This window comes from Mytilus edulis, chromosome 6 (assembly GCF_963676685.1).
Source record: "Mytilus edulis chromosome 6, xbMytEdul2.2, whole genome shotgun sequence".
Classification (NCBI taxonomy): Eukaryota; Metazoa; Mollusca; class Bivalvia; order Mytilida; family Mytilidae; genus Mytilus; species Mytilus edulis.
Window position 1 is genome coordinate 64,542,427 of NC_092349.1, and position 22,395 is coordinate 64,564,821.

At 31.3% G+C, this 22,395-nt stretch overlaps 1 protein-coding gene across 5 annotated transcripts in view; it reads left to right on the top strand.

Annotated features, from left to right (window-relative positions):
- LOC139528139 (unconventional myosin-Ic-like) overlaps window positions 1-22,395 on the top strand; it is a 49,751-nt gene that overhangs the window by 17,649 nt on the left and 9,707 nt on the right. For all 5 annotated transcript variants that reach the window (XM_071323982.1, XM_071323984.1, XM_071323986.1 and 2 more), the window contains exons 4-23: window positions 3,301-3,499; window positions 4,051-4,131; window positions 5,215-5,394; window positions 6,321-6,419; window positions 6,875-6,988; window positions 7,861-7,932; window positions 8,483-8,602; window positions 9,127-9,194; window positions 9,932-10,037; window positions 10,512-10,592; window positions 11,543-11,680; window positions 12,044-12,139; window positions 12,964-13,044; window positions 13,822-13,927; window positions 15,109-15,226; window positions 17,492-17,605; window positions 19,335-19,411; window positions 20,228-20,296; window positions 21,599-21,683; window positions 22,027-22,186. In XM_071323982.1, coding sequence (XP_071180083.1) covers window positions 3,301-3,499; window positions 4,051-4,131; window positions 5,215-5,394; window positions 6,321-6,419; window positions 6,875-6,988; window positions 7,861-7,932; window positions 8,483-8,602; window positions 9,127-9,194; window positions 9,932-10,037; window positions 10,512-10,592; window positions 11,543-11,680; window positions 12,044-12,139; window positions 12,964-13,044; window positions 13,822-13,927; window positions 15,109-15,226; window positions 17,492-17,605; window positions 19,335-19,411; window positions 20,228-20,296; window positions 21,599-21,683; window positions 22,027-22,186 — 2,164 coding nt within the window. The remainder of the gene's footprint in view (window positions 1-3,300; window positions 3,500-4,050; window positions 4,132-5,214; window positions 5,395-6,320; window positions 6,420-6,874; window positions 6,989-7,860; window positions 7,933-8,482; window positions 8,603-9,126; window positions 9,195-9,931; window positions 10,038-10,511; window positions 10,593-11,542; window positions 11,681-12,043; window positions 12,140-12,963; window positions 13,045-13,821; window positions 13,928-15,108; window positions 15,227-17,491; window positions 17,606-19,334; window positions 19,412-20,227; window positions 20,297-21,598; window positions 21,684-22,026; window positions 22,187-22,395) is intronic.

Genomic DNA, 22,395 nt, shown 5'->3' on the forward strand with positions numbered 1-22,395 from the left:
TACCAGTCCTGGTATCAGTTAACCCATACCATCAGTTAGACATATACAATGATGAAATTATACAGACATATAGAAATGTCAACTTCTATCAGTTACCACCACATATGTAAGTTTACTAAGAGTACTACCAGTCCTGGTTTCAGTTAACCCATACCATCAGTTAGACATATACAAAGATGAAATTATACAGACATATAGAAATGTCAACTTCTATGAATTACCTCGACATATGTAAGTTTACTAAGAGTACTACCAGTCCTGGTTTCAGTTAACCCATACCATCAGTTAGACATATACAATGATGAAATTATACAGACATATAGAAATCTCAACTTCTATGAATTACCTCCACATATGTAAGTTTACTAAGAGTACTACCAGTCCTGGTATCAGTTAACCCATACCATCAGTTAGACATATACAAAGATGAAATTATACAGACATATAGAAATGTCAACTTCTATGAGTTACCTCCACACATGTAAGTTACAGGAACTACTGCCAATATTTTTTTAGATTTATACCAAACTTTTACTGGTCACCTGGTTTACTGAAATTTGTCTCTCCTTGACAAAGTTGCTATATATTAAAGTCAGACTTGGGCCTGCTGGGGATTGTCAACAACTTACTAACATTTGTGTATCAGTCAGAACTTTTAGGGAATGGAAAGTCAATGATGTTCGGTATGCAGATGTTTTGGCATTATAACATCATATTAAAATGGATATGATTTGTTCCACCACCTCAGTCAATGACTTCAGTCGTGGAAATATTCAACTTTGAGCCTTTAGCATAGATAACATATGAGCTCAATGATATTTGATATTCAGGGACCAGCTAAAGTCTCGCAGCCTTCAGGTGTGGCATTTTCTCACTGTATTGAAAAGCCATTTGTGGCCTTGGGGTATTTTCTGCTATTTGGTTTGGTAGTTCCCAGTTTCCCTTCTCAATTTCATAGTACTACTTATATGACATGTATGAGCATTGTCATTTCTGTAAACCTGCACTTTTTGTCATGGATCATTGACAATGAATATTACATATTTTACATGTTTAAGTATCATATATTGCCATTTAATTAAAACATTTGCATTTGACTATATAATTACAGACCAGCCTGACATCTCTGTGTCAATAGTTGATTGTATAGTTTGTCAATTTGATTTGAATTTGATCTAGTATATATTAGTATTGTTAAAATGTTTGTTTTGGATTGAAATCAATAATACACTGATGAAACAGCTTGCTTCAATTGACTGAACCTTCAATATACCAGAGTTCCACTTCATCAGTTTGCTTTTAACATCCAGCTCAATTTGTTTATAAAAATACAAAATCTGGGTATATTGATAAAAAAAAAAGACAGGACCAATAGAGTGCAGTATGAACAATAAAAAAAAACTTGACAGAGATTACAACTAAAATAAAAATGCAGGACAAAAGTTTTCATCCTAGCACCCCCACCCCCTGGAATAGTATTAGTCCCAGCACCTCATTAATAATGCCCTATTTATGGGCATTATATTTTCTGGTCTGTGCCTCTGTCCGCTCTTACGTCTGTCCCGCTTCAGGTTAAAGTTTTGGGTCGAGGTAGTTTTTGATGAAGTTGAAGTCCAATCATTTTGAAACTTAGTACACATGTTCCTTCTGGTATAATCTTTCTAATTTTAATGCTAAATAAGAGGTTTTACTCCATTTTCACGGTCCACTGAACATAGAAAATGATAGTGTGGATGGGGCATCTGTGTACTAGGGACACATTCTTGTTGCTTATTGACTTGAGGATATAGTTTATGAATTGATGGGTTGCATTAAGTCAATGATTAAACAACTCTTATATAAGTTTTAGTGTAAAGGTTTAGATTTCCAATATTCAATTGCATGGTTAGACTTTAATTAGAATGAATTATATTTTTCAATAGCCTTGCTGAGTCAAAAATTATGCTCCATGCAAAGTATTTAAATTTGATAAATAAAAATAAAAATAAAGAGAGAAAAAAATCATAAAGGTATTATACAAGTGTTTAAAGTATTAGCAATAAGAAACTGAAACATAAAATAAGGATATAGAACTGTGGCATATATATTTAGGTTATTAATCATTCAAAATTAAGAGTCTCAAATAGCAGATGTTGTATTTTTATCCAGGTGACATGTAGATGTATAGGTAGACCTTATGGAGTTATATGATGGATCGTTCAAATTTTTAATTAAACTCACATGGAAGTAAATTTGGTGATCAATTATTTATTTGGTATCTGGGATTATAATACATAGGATATTTATAGTATTACATTATTTGAAATATGACTGAATAAATTCAAGGAATAAGTCCACATTATTTTTGGTTGTTGAAAATGTACAAAATTTCAAAATAAATTTTTGTGGTTGCAATTAATATTTTCAGGCAATACTTTTATCTCCCTTTTTTTGTGCTTACAAATTATATGTTTTGGTGATGCCTTTCTCTGTCTGTTCATCCTTCCCAAATAAGGTTAAAATTATGGTTAAGATAGCCTATCAAAATCATAGATCTGTAAACATACAACTTAGTACAAATATTCTTTCTGATGTAAATTGTGGTTTAAATGAGGTTAACGTTTTGGTTAGAGGAAGTTGTGGTCACAATAATTAGAAACTACTAAAGTACAAATATTCATTATGCTGTGAACTTTTAAAATTATTTTATGCCACCATACGGTTTGACTAATGTAATAATTTGCTGAACAATGAACTGTGATAGCTAGTGCCATTTAGGCCAAATATATGAATTTGCAATGCCTTTCTTTGTCTGCCCATTCTGTAATTATATAAGTTTCCATTTAAATCGAAACTGATTATGTCACATGTATGCGTGTGAAATATATCTGATAATTTCATTCCTCTGATGTCATATACATCAATTGGACTTGTCATTGTCATGACTTTGCACCAAAACAATGTGGGAATCCTTAGAAAAAGATATAATTCCTTGTATTTTAAAAAAAAAGCATGGTTAATTTTATCAAAAGAATGCCTTTCATTGCATTCATATATATTATTGGGAATTTTAAAGCAAGAACAAAAATACAAAACTAATTATTGCAATTCCTGGAATATTAGCATACAGATGTATGTAGCAGATATTAGAATGCAGGTTCTTGTTATTGCGATACTTATGCAGACAGTTGCTTTATTCACATAAATGAAAACCTCTCAATACAGTATTTGAAGTCTTCAATTAGTTATGCTATAAAATAAATTTGAAAATCAGATTCATTTGTAAGTTTGAGATGCATTAACTTTTTGTTTTTGATATAGATATGCTATCGCTGATGCCGCCTTTAGAACCATGCGATCAGAGACACGTGATGTTTGTGTCCTTATTTCTGGAGAATCTGGTGCAGGGAAGACAGAAGCTTCTAAGAAGATTTTACATTATATAGCAGCTAGCAGTGTTCACTCAAAAGATCTAGAGAGAGTTAAAGAACGTCTTCTGCAGTCTACACCTTTATTAGAGGTTAAGTTCTGTTCATTTTTAGTGACAACAAAACATTACATATAATAACCTTGGGTATGCTAGCATTTAGTTTTCCTGTAAATGTGCATAGAAATTGTCATTTTAATCAATTGTTGATTAATCTGACATAAGTATTAGTGTATTGGTGTAATCTTTCAGCCTTATTGATGTCACAACAGCAAAAGAAGACTTGAATCAACCTTATTCAGGTATACAACATTCCACTGGACTGGTACAGACATTTTTCTCTTTCCACATTAAGCTCTCAGGATGGGATTCAGTAGGCTAAAATTTCATTTTACCTAGCCACATTATTCCAACTCCATTCCAATCAAGTCTTTGGTTTTACATTGAATACTGCAGAAACAAAAAAACAAAACACATACAATTTTGAAGTTCATTTGGTGAATTAGCCTTAAACAAAACAATGCAAAAGGTAGAAATTACAAGTTTTACACTTATCCAACTAATAGAAAACCAGCCAAACTTAATTACTTTTATTATGAAATCCAAACTTTGTCATGAAACATGATCCTTCTTAAAATTTTCAGGCTTTTGGAAATGCCAAGACAAACAGAAATGACAACTCCAGTAGATTTGGAAAATACATGGACATTCAGTTTGATTTTAAGGTATTTATTTATTTAACTTAATGACTTATACGCTGAACAGAGTCTGATTTATACAAAACTCTATTGAAGTTAATCACATTGATAAAAAAGAAAGATTTCTTTGGAAACAATTATAATGTTGAAAGGAATAATAACCATTGCTTTCATTGTCTTTTGCAGGAGACAAATTAGAACAAACATTAAGCAGGTTCATTTTAGAAGGTCAAAATTACCTTTATCAAACAAAATCTCTACCTCAATATCTTCAATAATGTTTTTGGAAGGATAGTGACATATGTCCTAATAATCAATTATCTTGCATATTTGTCCAAATTCAAACAATCCAAATTCACAGAGTTCAGAATTTAGAATAACACTACTTGAAGTTACATAAGTCTAAGATGAAAGAATGTTTTCCTTGCATGTTATAGAAAGATCTTAATGAAAAAGCAGGAATCTGTACATGATTGATAATAAGCAGGAAATATATATTAGTTAGGATAAGCGATGTAGAATTTATTGACTGAAAATTAATTTCCTCTATAGCTGCTTGTTTCATTGATAAGATAGTATTGTATTAGTGTATTTTTGTACCTTTCATTTCCACCATGTGACACAATGCTATTGTCCTTTTTGTCATTCCATATGATTGCATGTCTATTTGAGGAAAAAATTTATAATCAGAATCTAGTATAAAAATGTGGAGTTGGGGTATGAATGCCATTGAGACAACTATCTACCAAAGTTAAAATAAAGTGGTTATGAGCTAGCATTTGTATAGTATCTTTTATCATAGTAGTTTAGCTCCAGTTGTACTGAAACTTAAAATAGTCAACCATCATTAATAGTTTCAATACCAAAATTTCCTATGTGTCCCTTAACTTTATAAGGCTTTTTGTTAACCTTTTTTAAGGTTGTATGTTTCATGGAATAAAAATATTCATAAAAAAACTACAGAAATATGTCCTTGAAGATTGACTTTTATTTTCAGAAATAAAATTTTTCATAAACATTGAACATTATTTTTAGCAGTTTGTTAAATATAGAATATTACTTGTTACTGTAATTTTATATGATCAGTTTATACTTTCATTTTTGATTTAGGGAGGTCCAGTAGGTGGACATATATTGAACTACCTCTTGGAGAAGTCCAGAGTTGTGCATCATTCAGAAGGGGAGAGGAATTTCCACATCTTCTACCAGCTGGTCCAGGGAGCCACACCCATGTTACTGAGTAAACTGAAGATTCAGAAAGATCCTGAATTGTACCATTACTTAAAACAGGTCAGTAAAACTGTATAATTAAGTTAGAAATATTGAAATTTCATATTTAGTATTTTGTTCAAATAATAAGTCAGAAATATTCATTTGATAATACTAAATAAAAATACTTTCAACATGCAGTTCAGCGTTAACACTTCATAATACCAAAATGTGTATTAAATACAGGCATGTTATATGCAGTCAAAAATAAAATATGAAATTGCATTGGTTTTTTTTAAAAACAATATTAACATTTTTTTCCATAGTTTGAAAGGGAGTGAAACTAAGAACACTATTGTTAAGGGGGTTCACGGGTCTAAATCATTTATATAGGATTTCTCTATATTTTTCTATAAATGAACTTTATCTTATAGTTAATAGAAAAATAAAATTAAAAAATGGGGTCACCGTTCATTTGCGCTCACAATCTGCCTTCGAAAGAAGCATACATCTTTGTAAAATTGTTTTTTTTTCTGTTGAACTAATAGGAGACATAAAGGTAATATCGAAATAAAAAAAGAAATTTATTACAGAAATCGCTCAAATTTTACAATTATTTAGTTTAAGTACAGCATATATCGAAATTATATTAAAAAATATAGGTCACGGATGAATTAAAAGAGATATTTCAATTTTAAAGCCAAAAAATGGCATTTTTCCACCAAAGGGAGATAATTTGGAACTTTTTCAATGATGTTTACATTTTAAAAGTCATCTAGGGCCAACGCGAATTAACTGTTTTGAATGTTTTTTGTACCATATGATAAAGTAACAACTACAAAAGGTAATAAATAAAATTTGTAATGAAAAACAAATGTTTAATTTTTTTTGAAATTTTTATACCCTCGAGCCTCCTTAACAGTATCCTATTAATATGTTTAAACCTGTGCCTCATTTTCTGTCAAATCATACGACACTAGATAATTATTTCATGTATATTTATACAGGGAAACAGTACAAAAGTAGATTCCTTGAATGACCATAAAGATTTTCATGCCATGAAAGAAGCTATGGAAGTGTGTGACTTCTCAAAACAAGACCAAGATGTAAGTCGTAATATATTATCTGTATTTATTCAGAAAATCCTAAATGTATAAAGGCTAGAATGCCTTTTATTTTTGCTGGAATTCAGGAATTACACCATTTTCAACTCAAATAAGTATTTTTACCGGCATTTATGAAGTAAATATGGTTTTTGAAAGATTGGAAAAATGGTGTTTCCAGTGATGGCCATGCTATAAGTCAATAATGAACCATTTAACCAAAGCTTTTTAAATTTTAATATGTTGTTACTGATAACAAAATGAAGGTCAAGTTTAACAGCCTCTTGTAACATTCTCAAATTCTAAATGATTAACGTCTCCCCTTAGTTATGGAAAGATTTTTCGAGAGTTATATGCTGGTTGTAATACAATCATAACTATCAATAGATTAATATTAATAGTTAATATTTTCCATAATTTAAATAAGATAAAATTATATTTTTCATTTTCTGTTATAGGCTGTGTTTTCCATAGTTGGATCAGTTTTACACTTGGGTAATGTCAAGTTTGAAGACAAGAAAGATGGTGAAGCATTCATCTGTGATAAAGCTCCAGTAGAAATCATATCACAGGTAAAATTTCTTTCCTCTTGAAAAATTAGTTGATAAAGCCTTTAAGGATGTACTTAGGTTAGGTTTTGGAATTTGTGTCAAATGTTCGGACTCCTTGGTGTTTTTCCATTCAATACAATGTAAAATATTTTGCCCCATAACACCCATTTATTTTTTCATATAAGACTAAATAGCTCATGAAAGGTCATTTACCAAAAATTTAGAAGATTCTTGATTTTCTTTCTGTTGTTTTGAGACCAAATTAAATAATACCAATGCAAATACAAGGTAAAAGTCTGAGTCAGCCTTTTCCCACCATATTTTAAATCTCAAATATCTCGAAAAGGACTTCCATGACCTATCAATATTCTTAGCTTATTTCTATCCTTAAAGGATGCTCTACCAGCTTATAGTATCAATTTTAGATTCTTAATTTTTAATTTTCATCTTACCTCACCTAAGTACATCCTTAATAGTGTAAATGTCTGCTTTCTACCTAAAAAATTCTAATCTCTTTGATTTGAGATTGCTTTCCCTAAAACATTACAGCTCAGTGTTCTCCTTAGAAATTTCTTATATCTTCCTGGCAAACAGTGAATTATGACACACAATCTTGTTTCTAGAAACTAAAGCATCACATCCATAACACTATCTATAAGAAACTCTAATTCAGGTAGCATCTCACATATCCATGATGCTAAAAGCCCCTGGGGAGCACACTTAGCTGCTATGGTTATCCTATCAACTTCATGCACTAACATGCAACATAAAATTGTGAAAAACAAAAACAAATAATATAGAATTAACAAAAATAATTTAGTTTACGGTAATTCTCATTTAAAACATGATGTTCATGAATAAAGTTTTAATTACTTATCTTATTTATTTTCTAGTTACTGGGATGTCCTGAAGAGATATTAGTGTCTGCCTTGCAAAACAAAACTATTGAAGCTATGGGAGAAAAGGTTTGTCCTATAAACATAAGATTTATTGAAACTGAGCTAAGGAACAAAACAGGAGATGATTTAAGAATAAACCTCATTTAAATTAAAATGTATTTTAACACTTGTATAACTCATGCGTCTGTATTTGAATAATGAACTAATTGAATTGCTCATTCTGCTATTATTTATTGTCATATTGTCATATGTATTGTTTTTATTTCTTCAAATAAATAAGTGAAAAAATACTGTTAATTGTGAAGCTTTTGCAATGTTTCAAAGGGGGATTGACAATTGCAAAATGCATTCACCCATTTAAATATGTGAAAGCCATATAATTGCAAATGAGACAACTCTCCCTGAGAGATCAAATGATGTAGAAGTTAAAAACTACCATTCAGCCATCAACAATGAGCATAAACCATACCGCAGTCAACTGGTTTGATAACTATTCTATTGACTTTTTTATTGTACATTGTACATTACATATGATAAATGTGTCTGTAGATTTGTGATACAATACCCAATGACAATGGATAATAATGTATTAAGGTGTCATTATTTTTGACTTCAGATGAAATCGTCATTAACTAAGGAACAAGCATTATATGCCAGAGATGCCTTGGCCAAAGGAGTGTATGACAGACTGTTTACTTGGATTGTCCAGAAAATCAACGAATCATTGAGTAGTAGGGTAAGACAGTTTACTCATTGCTTACTTTATAATTCACAAGAAAGTTTTTTTTTATATACGAAAGATAATTTAAAATAAATACTTTATTGTGGAAAGTCTTTACGAAAAACTTAAGAGAAAAAAACTTTTGTTTAGATTAAACTGAAGGAAGAAATTTCATACACACTTCTTTCAAGAAATTAGGTATACAAAATAAGATTTGGTCAGAAACAAAACTTGTTAATAATAAATTATTTTAAGATATAAACCAAACAGGGCATTAAGTGTTAGACTTGTCTGTTCGTCTACGTTCCAAATTTGGTTGCAGTTCTCTCACTTTAGTTTGCCTTAACCAAATATTATGGAGCTTGTATATAATGGTTAATACAATTGAACACATGGCTGGGGGTCACTTTTTTTTTTTTTTTTTTTTTTTTTTATTACAGTTCTCCAGTTATGTCCCTTTGTAACTTTATATGCAAAAAAAGGGGGGGGGGGGGCATCTTCTGTGTCCCATTGACTCATTCTCTATCTATTTTTTTCAGAGAAGATCAAAATGTAACCTGATGGGATTGCTGGATATTTATGGATTTGAGATTGTTGGAGTTAATAGGTGAGTGCATGGGGAAGTTTTAATGGATTTAACTAGTTCACCTGTTTTCAGTGGTATTATAAGATATCATGTAATGGAGGTTAATGATAAATTATGCTGACAAGTTGAACACTGTCACATTTAGAATAGATTTAATACCCTCACTTGACAGCTGTAGGTTCTGTATGTAGGAATCCTCATAAATCCATATGTCCTGTCCATTATTTTTGGTTTCCTGTTGATCAACAGAGAACCACATTATAAAATTTGAAATTGTTTTAGCACTTTTTAGTTTAAGTTCTGTAAGTTGTTCTCACTTTTATCTTTCCAGTGATATGGTGCTTATTGGAAAAAATCAAATTTGTTTGGTTTCTAGATGATAAAAAGGGAACAACATTTTGAAATTAATTAAAATTGTAATGGAATGTTTTGGAACTCTTTAAGTATCTGAGATCACCTTTCTAGTTAATTACAGCTTTAGTTCCTGTAAAGGAAATGAATTTGAGGGAAATTGGCTCCTATCATATGAAAAAAAAAGGATTTCGAGTTGATGTGCATGAGGTTGTAATCTTAGTTTGTACCGTGACATATTTATAACACTACTTGCAAAATATTGCCAGGCAATATATATAGTACAGGACTGATGGTGAAAATTATCCATGTCAATTTTACTACCAAATTTATTCTTTCATTCTAATTACCCTGGTAAGTGAGATAAACATGTAGTATAATAGATTGTTCTGATTGATATTTTGTAGTTTTGAACAGTTTTGTATTAACTTCTGTAATGAGAAACTACAACAGCTATTTATAGAACTGACATTAAAGTCTGAACAAGAAGAGTATCAGAGAGAAGGAATTGAGGTAAGTGAAGTAAATTTGACCTAAGTTAACCATGTTATAGTTAGGGATATTTGATTGAAATTGATGTCAAGGATATGAAGAGAAGTTTTATTTTTTGGACATGGGTTGTGGTTCATTTATGTTTGTTTGTCTATTTGATGTATGCACCATACTCTTATAAACTTAGGTTCATTGTGGATAGACTTTGAAAGTCCCTAACAACCAGCATCTATTTTATTGGAAAAAACATAAACTCATTTGAATTAATTTCAACCCTATCATTATACATAGGACTGCATATTATTTATTTGGGTCTATTTTCAATTTCAAGGGACGTGTTTTGTTTCAGCAGTAATTTTTCAACTTAACTCTAATTCAAAGAAATGCATATTTAAATTATAATTGGGGACATAGGATCTCTATCTGAAGCCTTTGTATCAACCTTGAGATAAATGTATATTTTCATGTTGATAATTACTTAATTGTTTATTTCAGTGGGAACCAGTACACTATTTTAACAACAAAATAATATGTGATCTGGTGGAAGGTAAACCTATTGGTATCATCACATTACTGGTATGTATACAAATATTTACCTCTTTTGTTAAAATCTTGTAAACTCTGTAATAATATTCTTTCATAATTTCATGAATTAAGACATCCAGGGACTTTAAGTGTAGAAATTATGGTGAAGTTTTTACATCTGTATGTAGATTTTCCTAAAATTGCAAAAAAATTATATTGCATTTTTTTCTATTTATCAAGAATCTCTATAATATATGCAAACAATATTTTTTGAATTTACAGTATTGTCGATAGTCAAAAGAATACACTGACTTAGCTTGCTACAAATTTGAAAGAAAAAAATTAAAATACACTTAAATTTGTTTTAGAATTTTTCAACCTGACCAGGTTATAACATTTTCACACTTACAAGATTATCTACATTTTATGTATTTTAAGATTACAACCCTGCATACTCTTGTATCCCCTTCTTCAGATTTTAGTTCACTCTCGTCTATGAAGATATAATGTAAAAAAAATCCAATGTTTTTAGTTTACATAGATATAAGATGTGATATGAGTGCCAATGAGACAACTCTCCATCCAAGTCGCAATTTATAAAAGTAAAATGTCTTTCTTGAATGATTTAATGTGAAAGAGACAGTGTTATAAGATGGGTAAGAACTGATGCTTATGTTGTGAAACAAACTTTATTTTCGAACGGTCTACAGTTTACACTATAATCAAATGACTGGTTTAACCTTAGCCGTATTTGGCACAACTTTTTGGAATTTTGGATCCTCACTGCTCTTCAACTTTGTACTTGTTTGGCTTTATAAATATTTTGATATGAGCGTCACTGATGAGTCTTATGAAGACAAAACGCGCGTCTGGCGTACTAAATTATAATCCTGGTACCTTTGATAACTATTAAGAATGCTATTGCAGAAAATCATGACTTTAAATCCTTAAACACCAAATTTCACATACAATTAATCATGCTGATAACATTTATTTAACAGGATGAGGAATGTTTGAGACCAGGGGATACTACTGATATAACATTCCTAGACAAGTTATCCGAGACTATTGGGACACATCCACATTTTCTGTGCCATGCAAGAGCAGATAATTCTACCAGGAAGACCATTGCCAGAGATGTAAGTACATATTTATAATGTTTGTTAACCCTCATTTAACCTTGGACAGAACTAGTGTAGTTACAATGAAACACAAGAACAAGCCAAGTGGAACAAGCTATTAAATCAGATTGGTACAAAGCACAATACAAATAACAAGATGTTTTCAATGAAGTTGAATCAAAGTGAGAAAACAGAGAAAAAAAGATAAACTTCTTGCATTTTCTACTGTGTTAAAATTAAAATTCAAAGTGATGAAAAAGGTGTCACTTATTCACAGAGCATATACTTAAAAATACTCAATGATTAACCAAACAAGACACTAGTAGAGATCTCAGTCCCCTTCAACATTTAAATTGATTATTTTATAATTCTTCATTTCAGGAGTTTAGATTGATCCATTATGCTGGGGAAGTAACATACAATGCCAAAGGTTTCTTAGATAAAAACAATGATCTACTATTTAGAGATCTGAAAGAGGTAAGTTATTTGTAGCTCAGAAGTTTTGATAAGTTATGCAACGGTTCAACAAATCAACTTTTACTTCAAAATCAGAGATGTTTTCCATGTGTTAATTATTTTAAAAAATTTTGATTTGACTGGTTTTACAAAAATAAAAAATCTTGCATTTTAATTATTGATAGTTTCAATTCTTAGCAGAATTTCTTGAAATTAAAATAAATAATCTCACAATTTTGTCAGTTATACAACAATGACAATTTATTATAATAAATGTACCAAAATTTTCCATAATTACATTTTTATGCCCCAACTACGATAGTAGAGGGGCATTATGTTTTCTGGTCTGTGGCTCCGTTCGTTTGTCCGTAGTTTTTAATGAAGCTGAAGTCCAATCAACTTGAAACTTAGTAAACTTGTTGCTTATGATATGATCTTTTTAATTTTAAAGCCAAATTAGACTTTTGACCCCAAATTTCACGGTCCACTAAACATAGAAAATGAAAGTGGGAGTTTCAGGTTAAAGTTTTTGGTCAAGGTAGTTTTTGATAAAATTGAAGTCCAATCAACTTGAAACTTAGTACATATGTTCCCTATAGTATAATCTTTCTGATTGGGGCATCCGTGTACTTTGGACACATTCTTGTTTATTCTGTAACTAAACCACAAAGGAAAGAAATTTGTGTTAATACCACAGCTACTTAAACTTAGATTATACCAATGCTTTTAAAATAACTATTAAGAGATTTAGTCTATCTGCTATAAACTTATTCTGTTTCATAATGTTTAAGATATATTATCATGTATTTATAACTAGAATATCCAGTATATGGTTTACATTGCAGGCCATGAGTGAGACGACCAATCCTATCCTGTCCAAATGTTTCCCTAAGTCAGAGCTGTACAACAAGAAGAGACCAGATACGGTAAGTGTAATTGACTGTTTCGAATTCTGAAGGTCTATGGGTAATTTTCTTGTTCCTAACTGAAAATGTGAATAATGTCAAGTAATAGATTGCATTTCCATGGTTTGGTGTACACTTTGGAAAATATGACCAAGAATGAATTTTCAAAAGGTGCATACATATTCCATTCATTCTGCATTTGTTGGTTTTATTTGTGATATTTGCTTTTACTTTCTGAACAACAACAAAAAAAACCAAGTTGCATGAGAGTTCTTTAATTAAGAGAATTAAAACATTTAGAATTTGAAAGTATTTTTGTGCCCATTTATTATGCCCATTTATGGGCATTATGTTTTTTGGTCTGTGCGTCTATTGTCTGTTCGTCCGTCCGTAGTTTTTGATGAAGTTGAAGTCCAATCAACTTAAAACTTGGTACACATGTTCAATATGATATGATCTTTAATGCCAAATTAGAGATTTTCCCTCATTTTCATGGTCCATTGAACATAGAAAATGATAGTGCGAATGGGGCATCTATGTACTTTGCACACATTTTTTTTTTTTTTCCTTTTGATTAAATCTTCCAATTTATCATAAGAAATCTTATTGTCCAATTTCATAGTCTTCAAAACTTTTATTATGTAGTGTGAAAATCAATAGTGCCTTCCATCTACCCCTACATTTATTGCTAGAACAGTTCAGGTACAGTAGCGAGAAATAAAAACGCCATGATAAGGTACGATAAGTAACATTGTCAACAAGTTTTACCTTGTTTTTTAAGTAGACTGTATATTTCAGGCAGGGACCCAGTTTAAGAATAGTTTATCACAGCTGATGGTTATATTGATGTCAAAAGAACCTTCATATGTCAGATGTATAAAACCTAATGACTTCAAAATGAGAGGTTAGTATATAATTATGATGTCAAAAGAACCTTCATATGTCAGATGTATAAAACCTAATGACTTCAAAATGAGAGGTTAGTATACAATTATGATGTCAAAAGAACCTTCATATGTCAGATGTATAAAACCTAATGACTTCAAAATGAGAGGTTAGTATACAATTATGATGTCAAAAGAACCTTCATATGTCAGATGTATAAAACCTAATGACTTCAAAATGAGAGGTTAGTATATAATTATGATGTCAAAAGAACCTTCATATGTCAGATGTATAAAACCTAATGACTTCAAAATGAGAGGTAAGTATACAATTATGATGTCAAAAGAACCTTCATATGTCAGATGTATAAAACCTAATGACTTCAAAATGAGAGGTTAGTATACAATTATGATGTCAAAAGAACCTTCATATGTCAGATGTATAAAACCTAATGACTTCAAAATGAGAGGTTAGTATATAATTATGATGTCAAAAGAACCTTCATATGTCAGATGTATAAAACCTAATGACTTCAAAATGAGAGGTTAGTATATAATTATGATGTCAAAAGAACCTTCATATGTCAGATGTATAAAACCTAATGACTTCAAAATGAGAGGTTAGTATATAATTATGATGTCAAAAGAACCTTCATATGTCAGATGTATAAAACCTAATGACTTCAAAATGAGAGATTAGTATACAATTTAAGATAGCTTTGGCGTTTATAAGTATAGATGAGATTTCCCTTTCCTACAAATAAGTCCACAATATTTAAGTTAATGCTGATATACTAGTATTCATTATTATGTCAGAATTGCCCAACATGATGCTGGTGGTCAATTACCGGAAGAAGAAGAAGTATTCCTGTTTGCCAAATTTTGTGAAATTTGTTGGTACAGGTGAACAAATTTTAATGTTTAAAAAAGTACAAATTTATAGAGGCTTAGTTTAAAAATATTTATTTATATTGGATTGGGAAACAAGTTTTGAAACTTATATTTATCCCTTTCCACTTTGCAGCTTGTATGCTATTTTTTGTAAAATCATGAAGGAATCAAATAAATATTCCTTGAAAGTATAATTTTTCTTCAATTTAAAAAATTTGGTGACCACGAAATTTAATGACTTCTATTTCCTACTAATTATAAGACAATATAATTAATAATTAAATGCTGACATAAATCCTTTTATTTCCAGGTGTTTTTGACGAGAGAATAGTAAATCATCAGGTGAAATATTTAGGTTTGATGGAGAATCTCAGAGTAAGGCGAGCAGGCTTTGCTTACAGGAGACCTTATGAAGTCTTTCTCAAAAGGTAAACACAGTATTTTTAGCTCACCTGGCCCGAAGGGCCAAGTGAGCTTTTCTCATCACTTGGCGTCCGTCGTCCGTCGTCGTCCGTCGTCGTTAACTTTTACAAAAATCTTCTCCTCTGAAACTACTGGGCCAAATCAAACCAAACTTGGCCACAATCATCTTTGGGGTATCTAGTTTAAAAAATGTGTGGCGTGACCCGGTCAACCAACCAAGATGGCCGCCACGGCTAAAAATAGAACATAGGGGTAAAATGCAGTTTTTGGCTTATAACTCAAAAACCAAAGCATTTAGAGCAAATCTGACATGGGGTAAAAATGTTTATCAGGTCAAGATCTATCTGCCCTGAAATTTTCAGATGAATCGGTCAATCGGTTGTTGGGTTGCTGCCCCTGAATTGGTAATTTTGAAGAAATTTTGCTGTTTTTGGTTATTATCTTGAATATTATTATAGTTAGAGATAAACTGTAAACAGCAATAATGTTCAGCAAAGTAAGATCTACAAATAAGTCAACATGACCAAAATGGTCAGTTGACCCGTTTAGGAGTTATTGCCCTTTATAGTCAATTTTTAACCATTTTTCGTTAATTAAAGTAATCTTTTACAAAAATCTTCTCCTCTGAAACTACTTGGCCAAATTAATCCAAACTTGGCCACAATCATCTTTGGGGTATCTAGTTTAAAAAATGTGTGGCGTGACCTGGTCAACCAACCAAGATAGCCGCCACGGCTAAAAATAGAACAAAGGGGTAAAATGCAGTTTTTGGCTTATAACTCAAAAACCAAAGCATTTTGAGGAAATCTGACAGGGGATAAAAATGTTTATCAGGTCAAGATCTATCTGCCCTAAAATTTTCAGATGAATCGGTCAATCGGTTGTTGGGTTGCTGCCCCTGAATTGGTAATTTTGAGGAAATTTTGCTGTTTTTGGTTATTATCTTGAATATTATTATAGATAGAGATAAACTGTAAACAGCAATAATGTTCAGCAAAGTAAGATCTACAAATAAGTCAACATGACCAAAATGGTCAGTTGACCCGTTTAGGAGTTATTGCCCTTTATAATCAATTTTTAACCATTTTTCGTAAATTAAAGTAATCTTTTACAAAAATCTTCTCCTCTGAAACTACTTGGCCAAATTAATCCAAACTTGGCCACAATCATCTTTGGGGTATCTAGTTTAAAAAATGTGTGGCGTGACCTGGTCAACCAACCAAGATGGCCGCCACCGCTAAAAATAGAACATAGGGGTAAAATGCAGTTTTTGGCTTATAACTCAAAAACCAAAGCATTTTGAGGAAATCTGACAGGGGATAAAAATGTTTATCAGGTCAAGAACTATCTGCCCTGAAATTTTCAGATGAATCGGTCAATCGGTTGTTGGGTTGCTGCCCCTGAATTGGTAATTTTGAAGAAATTTTGCTGTTTTTGGTTATTATCTCGAATATTATTATAGTTAGAGATAAACTGTAAACAGCAATAATGTTCAGCAAAGTAAGATCTACAAATAAGTCAACATGACCTAAATGGTCAATTGACCCCTTAAGGAGTTATTGCCCTTTATAGTCAATTTTTAACAATTTTCATTAATTTGGTAAATTTATGTAAATTTTTACCAAATATAGTTCTCTGTTACTAATGGGCAAAGTTCATGATAGATATAATTGTAAGAAGCAAAATCGTTCAGTAAAGTAAGAACTTCAAACACATCACCATCACCAAAATACAATTTTGTCATGAATCCATTTGTGTCCTTTGTTTAATATGCACATAGACCAAGGTGAGCGACACAGGCTCTTTAGAGCCTCTAGTTTTTTTAAATTTGTTTAACCTCACTTATAATTAGGAATTAAATGCAGATTTTGTAGGTTTTTTTGGGATACGATTGCTTTCAAGCAATCTGTAGACTTTTACCGTTGACTCAGGGCTCATTCCCTCACGTCAATCGTTTTATTCTAAACATTCAGCAACATCTCAGATTCTTATGATTGTCTTTCTTTAAAAGGTAAAAACAAGCAAAAGGATTGAACATAAACAACTTTCATGTAACGTTCTTCTCATAACCTTCATGTTTGATTTTTCCCTTGACTTATATGCGTGTTTTTAACAACACGGAAAATCAGAATTAAGCAGTATTTATATTTAGAGTTTTTATAAATTTAGAAACACGTCATGAATCCCATATTTTATTTCTTATTAAAAAACACGATAATGATTATTGAAACCTTAAAAATAAAAGCATTGAAATTAAATTTATTTTTAAGGTATAAATGTTTATGTCCAGAGACATGGCCTCATTACAGAGGTGCACCCAAGGATGGTGTAGAGATATTGGTACGACATCTAGACTATGACCCTGAGGAGTTCAGACTTGGCAAGTATGTATACACCTCTCTATGTTCATAACTTTAGGAATATTTATTTAAAACTAAAATTTCACTATTCAGCCCCATTGTACTATTTAGTCAGATGTCAGGTAATACCAAGATATGGACATATTCCCAATTTCCATTCTCAATTTTATACTGTAAAGTTCTGAAAGGGATTGTAATGTCTTTGATGAGTGGATCATGGCATCATGAACATGTACATTAATACTTTGATGAGTGGATCATGGCATCATGAACATGTACATTAATACTTTGATGAGTGGATCATGGCATCATGAACATGTACATTAATACTTTGATGAGTGGATCATGGCATCATGAACATGTACATTAATACTTTGTTTGCGCTATTTGAATTAATAATGTTGAGTAGTAGTCATTTAAAATAGTCAAATTCGGAATGTCCAGTATATTCCAGTTAATTGCGGACAAAAATTGTATATTCAGACTTACCATTTTGTAGGTAATTTGTTGAGGAAAATGTATTGGATAGAAAAAATGGTTGATAAATCTTGAATTTTTGCAATTTTCAATAATTTTGTCATTTACCAATTAACACAATTTAAAAAAAATTAAAACACATAATAAATTCATGATCTTTTTACTCAGGTTGTTAATTCAGATACTTTAATGACTGTTTAATTTTTTGTACTAGTAAGGCCAGGATTTTTTAATTTGTTGGTTTACGGATCCGCCGACCCGATTTTGCCGATTTCCAGAATAAAAATAAAATTGACTTTTCATGCTTTTTTTATTCCCGCCGACCCTAAGAAATGCATTATCCCTGAAAAATAATTAAAATCATTTTTTTTTATGAAATGAAATGCATTAATCACTAACAAAATTGATAACACTTGCTGTTGTGAAAAAATAAAACTTCCAGTTTACGTTTTTAAATATAGACAAATCAATTATCATAATAACTGACCTTGAAATGTCGTTTGCACAAATAATTTTGCGGAACGGAACTTGTGTTTAAAACCAATTACACAATAAGTTTGTTTCCCTTATTTGTCATCAGTCCGTAAGATGCATCATCTCATAGAAATAGACTTGTCCAAATGTGGATAGGTTGAAGGCATCAAGTTGAAGTATTGAATATTAACAAATCATTTGGAATTTTCTTGTTTCATAGATAATAAAAAAATTATCGTCCATTTGGATAAAAAACGGGATTGCGAGACAACAGATTGACCCGATAATCTCGTTTTTCCAATGGACGAGTCTATTAGGTTTTTGACACGTGTGTTGAAACTTATTTTCGTACGACGTTTTTACATTTTTTTTCTTTATCAGTTTTCGTGCTTAAAGATCATTATTCACCAAGTTTTTTGGAATTGATTAAGAGCTACGCGAATCTATTTTTCTTGTTTCTGAAATGACGACTTAATTTCATCTTTGTCCGTGCACCCCCCCCCCTTTTTTTTTACTGTAACTTATTAGACAATGTCATGCGATGTTTATAACAGCTGAGCAATAATATTTCATTGAACTAAAATTTAAGAAATGATAATAAAATGGCATAACAAACATATTGTTAGAAAGGTGAAATATATATTGATTTTGCATATTTTTCTGTCTTCAAAGATGATTTTTTTTCTTTTTTTTTCCCGACTGACCGACCCGACTTTTTCATGGGGAAAATCCGTAAACCAACAAATTAAAAAACTGTGGCCTAATGTACTAAATTAGATTTATGTTTTTCACATGCTTCTAGGACAAAGTTGTTTATAAGATTTCCTAGAGTACTGTTTGCCACAGAAGATGCCTTCCAGCACAGAAAACATGATTTAGGTAATATGAATTTATGTTTTATATTTTTCAGTTCAAATCTTTCTCTGATAATTCAAGCAAAGTAAGAAACATATACTTGTTCTGCCTCTATTGTTTTCTGGTTTCATTGAATCACAGAACAGCAAATATTTTGCACTTGTATTAAATACTAGGTTTGAATTCTGTTAGACATCAGAGTCTTGGTGACTTTTTTTTGTTCAATGTAAACCTAATAAGATTGAGAAAGGAAATGGGGAATGTGTCAAAGCGACAACAACCCGACCATAGAGAAGACAACAGCCGAAGGCTACCATTGGGTCTTCAATGTAGCGAGAATTCCCGCACCCGTAGGTGTCCTTCAGCTGGCCCCAAAAAAATATGTATACTAGTACAGTGATAATGGACGTCATACTATACTCCGAATTATACACAAGAAACTAAAATTAAAAATCATACAAGACTAACAAAGGCCAGAGGCTCCTGACTTGGGACATGTGCAAAATTGTGGCGGGGTTAAACATGTTTGTGAGATCTCAACCCTCCCCCTATACCTCTAGCCAATGCCGAAAAGTAAACATATAACAATAACTGTCAAATATTTGATTCATGGTCCATGTATAAGCCCAAACTGCATGTAAGATTTTGACCTCAACCTCACAACCTAAAAATATTAGTCTTGTTTGATCTTTATCAAGGTGGTATTTAGGTGTCCACATAAGATAATGTCTGTCAATCATTGATAATTGGTTGCAAAATTGCATTTCAAATTGAAATCAAAATGTGTTGATATGTATTAAATGTATGTTTGTATTCAGACATCTTTTGATAACATTTCAGCCACAGCAGTGCAGGCACAGTACAGAGGGTTTGCACAGAAAAAGAAATATAAAACACTGAAATTCTCAAGTAAGAATTACTCTATTCAATGCTCAAGAAAAAATATATATTAATATGACATGGGTATGGTTCACTGTGAGGTAAAGCTACAAGACATTATCTCCCTACTATTTGGTATACACAATCTTTAAAAAAAAAAATGATCATAAAAAGAAATTCTTGCATTGAAAAATAATTTTGTTATTATATTTTGTTGGTTATTCAGAGATACTTAATTTATTTAATGGTTGAACAGTCAAAGGTGTTTTGGTTAGATAAACTAGTTTGGGTGGTAAAAATTTAGAAAAATGTACTAAAATTGCGATTGACATCCATAATTTATGATTTGGCTACACATTATCTGCCCAATTTTCTGCTGGTATACAGCCAAATGCACCACAAATTTATGAGTAAATCAGTGTTTTCCATTCGGCATTTAAGCCGGGTGTGCCGACAACCTTCTTTTGAAAGCCGACCACCTTTCGATTTTAGGAGGTGGTCGGCTTTTTTTTCAAAATCCGGATTTTTTTTCGGTTCCGTACCTTTAAAATTTGAAAACTAATCCCGCCTTGTTTTCGAGTGTTTTCATTGACAAAGATGGCGCCCAATCGTCAAATTTCAATGTTTTCATTAATAAATCGGGGGGGGGGGGGGGGGGGGGGGGGAAAGAAAGCAAGATGACGATGATGATAAAGAATACTAGACCAAATAAGTTAAATAAAATTTAAAGTAATGTTGAAGTTGTGGAAATTGAACAAAAATCAACCAAACAACGGAAAAGACACGCAAGTGAAGACAAAGTATGAGCAAGACTTCAAATGACTTATAGTCACAGAGGAAGGATACTACTGTTCTGTGTGCCAAAAATACGGCACAAAAGCAAGAAACAGAACAGAAACCTGGATCGAAAGGCCTTAAATCCATGCTGATGCATAAAATTGTAAATGAAAGAAGAGATAAAAGAGATAAATTTTTGAAAAAATAAAATCAAAGAATATTTGACAATTAATATGACTACTTCTATTTATGTTTGTTCAACTCCATAAAATGTGAATATTATACTAATCTTTATTTCTGTGACCCCCACGTGCACCCACAGTAAATTAAAAAAAGGTTGGACTTTTAAAAAAAAAAACACCCGGTTGCAAGTTATTTTTTTAAAACACCCACCTTACCTTAGTGAAAAAAGGAAAACACTGTAAATGATTGAAATATTGATATCTTGAGTGCCATTTGCCCAAAGAAGAGAGATATCTAACAATCAAGTATATGTGCTGTTTGCAAATGGAAAAGACGTTTGAAGTATTTAACGATCATCTCTTGATATTTCAGCCATAATATTACAGAGTTACTGGAGGAGGTATAAAGCCAAGAAACTGATGGAGAAAAGAAAACATGCTGCACAAGTCATACGAAAGTAAGGGCTGTTTCTATGCAATTAAATATATATTGATCTTAATTGGTTAGAGGATTAATGGAGCCTAGCTAGAAAAAATCTTGTGCAAAATCAGTCAATTATCCATAACTTACAAGCATTGGAAGTGATTTGTCTCCCCTTAAACACAGCATTTAGCTTGAAAAAGATAATTTGAAAGAAAGTGAACATTACCTGGAGTAATGTAAGTTCTATGAATGTTGTCTTTAGTAAGCTGATTGGACAAAGGGTCTTGAATTTTCTTTTGGAAATCCACAATCAGATAAAAAAAATGTTAGACAAAGAAATTTTGAAGCCCGATGACTTTAGTTTTGTATATTTGTAGATTTATCAATGGATATATACACAGAAAGGAAGAAGAATGTGACGAGAACAGAGAATTTATACGATTTACCAAACACAATTATCTTTATAAAATACAACAGAATCTACCAAAAACTGTTCTAGACAAAAGTTGGCCATCTGCACCATCAATGTTACAAGAGGTAGCTTTTATCTGACTTTCTTTCAGACTATCAGAAATTATTTAAAGTTATATTTTCATTCTCATCTTAGAAATGTTTTTTTTTCAAAAATATATGTATGTAGTATGTTACTACAAGTTTTAGAATTGTGTATTTTTAAACTTTAAAATAAAAGTGGAAATACAGAATTTGTCAAAGACATGAATTTTCCTCTCAGATTTGCTTTTAGA